Source organism: Nicotiana sylvestris, chromosome 3 (assembly GCF_000393655.2).
Source record: "Nicotiana sylvestris chromosome 3, ASM39365v2, whole genome shotgun sequence".
NCBI classification, from domain to species: domain Eukaryota; kingdom Viridiplantae; phylum Streptophyta; class Magnoliopsida; order Solanales; family Solanaceae; genus Nicotiana; species Nicotiana sylvestris.
The window spans coordinates 116,661,790-116,667,510 of record NC_091059.1 but is presented as its reverse complement, the minus strand read 5'-3'; the positions used below and the strand labels follow the sequence as shown (position 1 = coordinate 116,667,510).

General features: G+C 37.3%; 1 protein-coding gene across 2 annotated transcripts; it reads left to right on the top strand.

Annotated features, from left to right (window-relative positions):
• The first annotated feature begins 672 nt into the window (after positions 1-672).
• LOC104232401 (hexose carrier protein HEX6) lies at positions 673-3,227 on the top strand. 2 transcript variants are annotated; one of them, XM_009785587.2, is made up of 3 exons: positions 673-922; positions 1,296-1,618; positions 2,030-3,227. In XM_009785587.2, the coding sequence occupies exons 1-3, from the start codon at positions 790-792 to the stop codon at positions 3,104-3,106; spliced, it is 1,533 nt and encodes a 510-aa protein (XP_009783889.1). In that variant the 5' UTR covers positions 673-789; the 3' UTR covers positions 3,107-3,227. The 2 variants fall into 2 exon arrangements, with proteins under 2 accessions (XP_009783889.1, XP_070027072.1); XM_070170971.1 differs by lacking the exon at positions 673-922 and adding an exon at positions 945-1,149.
• Positions 3,228-5,721: the final 2,494 nt, after the last annotated feature.

Genomic DNA, 5,721 nt, shown 5'->3' with positions numbered 1-5,721 from the left:
TTCAAACAATATAAAGCTAGTCTTCTTTCCTTTTTTTTTTCCCCCGTTTTCCAGACTAAAAGAAGTACTAGTAGTAATTTTTTTTTTAAAATTTTAATGTCAGAAGTGTTTGCAAACACAATACGAGAACATTTTGGAAAACAAATTAAAGCCAAGACTCATGAATATCAATTTTCCTTCTATTGTGGAAAGGAGCCGGGGGCTGGATATACACCCGATGCGAGTTAGTATTTACACCAACAAGAAGAGGCTGGCTTATGAATTATTCAAGTTCTTACACTAATTTTGCATTTATCAGTTTAACTAGTTTGTTAGGGAGGAAAAAATCACTATTTGATTGGTGATCATGTCACAGAATCAGCTTAGTAAATTATTGGATTTTCTTCTGATGACTATGTCATTTTTGCCCCTTCTCTCAGCATGTCTCGACTCTCGACTACCAGATATCGCTTTGCACCAATTATGCTGGAAATACAAGTGATGAATCATTTATTTATTAGTTCACACACCAAATTATTTACTTGACCAATCATTCTGATTACGCAAAATGCCGATTCTTGATAGCGAAGGCAATAAGAAAACAAAGTAGACAAAGGAACATTTGAATATTCAACTCCGTGACACACATGGGTGGACCAAATTTGATATTGATCTCTAGCAGTCAAGTTGGACTGCTAAAAATCTTACCTTTTTTGTCCTAGGATTGTATCTCCCTACCCCCTTAACTCCTTCACTTCTTCTAAGTATTCATGTTCACTTGAAAAAAAAAATTAAAGCTAAAAAGAAACTATGGCAGGGGGGTTATCAGTAGTAGCAAATGAGGATGGGCAGTACAATGGCAAGCTGACATCTTTTGTAATATTAGCTTGTATGATGGCTGCTATGGGAGGTGTAATTTTTGGATATGATATTGGAATTTCAGGTTTGATTTTTTGCACTTCCCTATGTTATACAATCTTAAGACACACCTTGTAAAAGTTTCAGTTATCCAAAGGAAAAAATGTAACACAAGATGTAGCTGCTATTTCCTTTGATATTATGAATCAATTGCTTTGAAGGGGAGCCTTGACGTAACTGGTAAAGTTGCTGCCATGTGACCAGGAGGTCACGGGTTCGAGCCGGGGAAACAACCTCTTGAAGAAACGCAGGGTAAGGCTGCGTACAATAGACCCATATGGTCCGGCCCTTCCGGACCCTGCGCAGAGCTTAGTGTACCGGGCTAGCCTTTACTATGAATCAATTGCTTTACATAATTTATCTTATCTTACTAACAGTAGCTTTCTGAAAATGTGAAGGTGGAGTAACATCCATGGAACCTTTTCTAAAGAAGTTTTTCCATGATGTGTACACAAAGATGAAAGAAGACAAAGAAGTTAGCAACTACTGCAAATTTGACAGCCAATTGTTGACATCATTCACATCCTCCTTATATGTAGCTGGTCTTTTTGCTACTTTTATTGCTTCATCAGTCACCAGAACATTTGGTCGTAAGGCCTCAATCCTTCTTGGAGGAGCTAATTTCCTAGCCGGTGCAGCCCTTGGTGGTGCTGCTTTTAATATCTATATGCTTATCTTTGGCAGAGTTTTACTAGGTGTTGGCGTTGGTTTTGCAAATCAGGTAACATATCACTACATGGGGTCGAAAAAATTAGTCGTTTGGCAAGCTGAATTTGTCTCAAAATATTTGACCTTTTAGAAAAACGTAATTTCTCACTTTATCAATGATGACATATTCTTATATCTATAGAAATAACATGACATGTTTAAAGACCACAAATTTTAAATATATTTTTAGTAGGTACCAAAAGTCTTTCTTTCTGTATCCGGTCAAACACCTTCGTCTAAAGTGAAATAACGGGAATACTCAAGACGTAAATCCTGTGTTTCGCTCTTGGGAAAAACGGGAAATGTCTCAAAATGCAATCTCAAAGAGTTTCCTTTTGTCCAATTTACTATTCTTATTCCTTTTTGGGACTAAAACAACCCAATCAACTATCTAAAGATTAAGTTGGTTTTTACCATTTTGCAGGCTGTACCATTATATCTTTCAGAAATGGCACCATCCAAGTACAGAGGAGGAATCAACAATAGCTTTCAACTCAGTGTAGGCATTGGAGTTTTAATAGCAAACCTTATAAATTATGGCACTGAAAAGGTTAAAGGTGGTTGGGGATGGAGAGTGTCCCTTGCTATGGCTGCAGTCCCAGCATTCATTTTAACTTTAGGTGCACTGTTCCTCCCAGAAACACCCAACAGCTTAATTCAACGCACCAATGATCGGGAAAAGGTTAAAAGAATGCTACAAAGAATCCGAGGCACTGATGATGTTCAAGCAGAACTTGATGATCTTATTGTAGCTAGTGAAACTTCAAAAACAATCAAACACCCTTTTAAGAACATTCTACAAAGGAAATATAGGCCTCAACTTGTTATGTCCGTGGCAATACCGTTTTTCCAACAAGTGACAGGAATTAATGTCATTGCATTCTATGCTCCTATACTTTTTCGAACGATTGGACTAGGTGAAAGTGCAGCTCTTTTATCTGCTGTAGTGACAGGGGCTGTTGGAATTGCTACAACTGCAATGTCAATGCTGATTGTGGATAAAGTTGGCCGAAGAGGGCTGCTCATTTTTGGAGGAATACAAATGTTTGTTACACAAATGATAGTAGGAGGATTAATGGGAGCTAAGTTAGGGGATCATGGTGGAGTGAGTAAAGCTTGGGCATTTGTAATATTGGTGTTGATTTGCATTTACGTAGCTGGTTTTGGTTTGTCATGGGGGCCATTAGGATGGTTAATTCCAAGTGAGATATTCCCATTGGAGATAAGATCAGCTGGACAAAGTATTACAGTAGCAGTGAACTTTCTTTTCACTTTCTTGGTTGGTCAAACATTTTTAGCCATGTTGTGTCATTTCAAGTATGGGATTTTCTTCTTTTTTGGAGGTTGGGTGGCAATAATGACTGCATTTGTCTACTGGTTTTTGCCAGAGACTAAGAATTTGCCTATTGAGAAAATGGACAAAGTGTGGAGGGAACATTGGTTTTGGAAGAAAATTGTTGGAGAAAATGTTGAGCTTATCATCAAAGAAGAGGCAACTTAAATATAGTGATCATGAGCCCATCAGTAGAATCAATTGAAGAGAACATTGTTCTCTCTTTCTTCTCCCCCTCTCTATTTGGAAATTTGTGATTATGCTTAATAGAAACTATATCTTCTCTTTCCTCAAATAGCAAATAGAATACAGGTAATTTTCTAAATTAGACATATCATGCAGAATAGATACAATGAACCCGTTTTTCACTACAAGAAATGAGATTTCCAATGATGACTTTAATGACAACACGTGCAGTTGCCACAAAAAGCAAGTGTGCCGTTTTTGTGGCAACAACACTTTACGACACAAAAAGGAAAGTTTCTAGTGGCGACTCAAGAAGATTCCACAGAAAATAACTTATTAGTGACGCGAGCAATGAGTCGCAAAGTATTTATCTTTATAGTGTAACTTAACCATCAATTAGAGATGTATAAGCACTTATAAGAGATATTTTCCTTGTCATTTGTGGTAATAACTTACCAATTTTATGCTCTATTTCTTGTCCTTGCCTAGCCATCATATAAATAAAAGGTCCCCAACTCCCAATTAAGGACTACCTAAATATTGATCTGTCATTCTACCAAAACCTAATCAAAGTATGTTGTGGTTACATAATCAGACAAACTAGCTACTACATAATATATATAACCAAGGTTTTACTGCTCAATTTTGACTTTCCTGGTTTCTCTCTGTTTCTCATCTTACGTCTATTCCCTCAAACAAATGAAGGAATAAAACAAATCAAAATCAAACAAATGCAAAACGGGAATATATTTTGGCTTCTAGTCCTTTACTAAAGTGACATAATAGGAATTGTTGGGAAGCGTGTCAAGATAATAAAAGGAAAGGATATTTAAAAGAGAAAAGTAATGAATTGCACAAGACAAGACAAGACAAGATTTACGTGGTTCGGCAATTTTTACCTACTCCACGGCTACACAAAGAATAGCTCTTTATTAATTGAAGAGAGAAAGAAGAAGTTTTGGGATGATCTACAAATGAAAATGTAGACCCCTATTTATAGGTATTTGAATGTCCTGCCGAGGTAAGTGCTTACATCATAAGAATGACGATGTAAGCGCTTACATCATAAGAATGTCGAGGTAAGCGCTTACATCACAAGAATGTCAATGTAAGCGCTTACATCATATTTTCATCTCTTTTTGATTTTTTCTTTCTTTTGTTTTGTCTACTTTCACATACAACAATAGGTTTGGTCCTATCAATCTCCCCCTCAAACCTATGTTACATCAAGAAAGAAAATAAAAAAAAAAGATTTGCTATTCTCTTATGGCGCCTTCACGCTATCAGTCTTGAAGGCTAACTGAGGCAGTGCACAGCCTCAGTTTGTCAACACCGACAACTTTGGTCAACATGTCTGGCGGGTTCTTTGATCCTGGTATTTTTTGCAGGGAAAGAGTTCCTTCATTTATCAACTCTCGGATATGATGATACCTCAACTGGATATGCTTCGATCTTGCATGAAACACTGGATTCTTGGCAAGATGAATTGCACTCTGGCTATCGCTAAAAAGCTCACAATTGTCATGCTCTTTACCTAGCTCTTTAAGAAAATTCTTGAGCCAAATCATCTCTTTTCCAGCTTCTGAGATTGCCATGTACTCTGCTTCAGTGGTAGATAAAGCAACACTTTTCTGAAGTCTGGACATCCAACTAACAGTAATACCCCCAAGGTGAACACGTAGCCCGTAGTACTTTTTCGACTATCCAGATCTATGCATAAATTTGCATCAGCAAAACCTTGTAAAATAATATTGCTCTTTTTAAAACAAAGTGTCATACCTGAGGTGCCTTTGAGATATCGCAATATCCATTTTACACCTTCCCAATGTTCCTTTCCTGGATCTGACATGTATCTACTGACAACTCCAACTGCATGGGCTATGCCAGGTCTAGTGCAAACCATAGCATACATCAAACTTCCTACTGCTGAAGCATACGAAACTTTGGACATGTACTTCATTTCTTCATCTGTCTTAGGTAATTGGTCCTTTGACAGATTTAGATAGCTTCCGAGTGGAGTGCTTCTGATCTTTGCATCATGAAGACTGAACCTACTTAGTACCTTCTGTATGTACTTTTCTTGAGACAACTTTAAGGTTCCTTCCGGCCTGTTTCTGCTAATCTTCATCCCAAGCATTTGCTTAGCTGGTCCTAAGTCTTTTATTTCAAACTCCTCCGCCAGTTGTTGCTTGACCAAATTGATCTCATTTATACTAGATTCTACAATTAGCATATCATCAACGTACAACAGTAAAATGATATAGGATTCATCAGGATTTTTGATATAGCAGCAATGGTCCATCTCACATCGTGTGAATCCATTTTTATGCATGAATCCGTCAAATTTCTTGTACCATTGTCGGGGAGCTTGTTTTAAACCATACAAACTCTTCTTCAACTTACACACAAGGTTTTCTTTACCAGAAACTTGAAAACCTTCAAGTTGCTTCATGTAGATGTCTTCTTCAAGGTCACCATGCAAGAAAGCAGTTTTAACAACTAGCTGTTCCAAATGCAAATTTTTTGCAGCTACGATACTTAGCACCAACCTGATAGTAGTTAATTTGACTATAGGAGAGAAGATCTCGGTGTAGTCA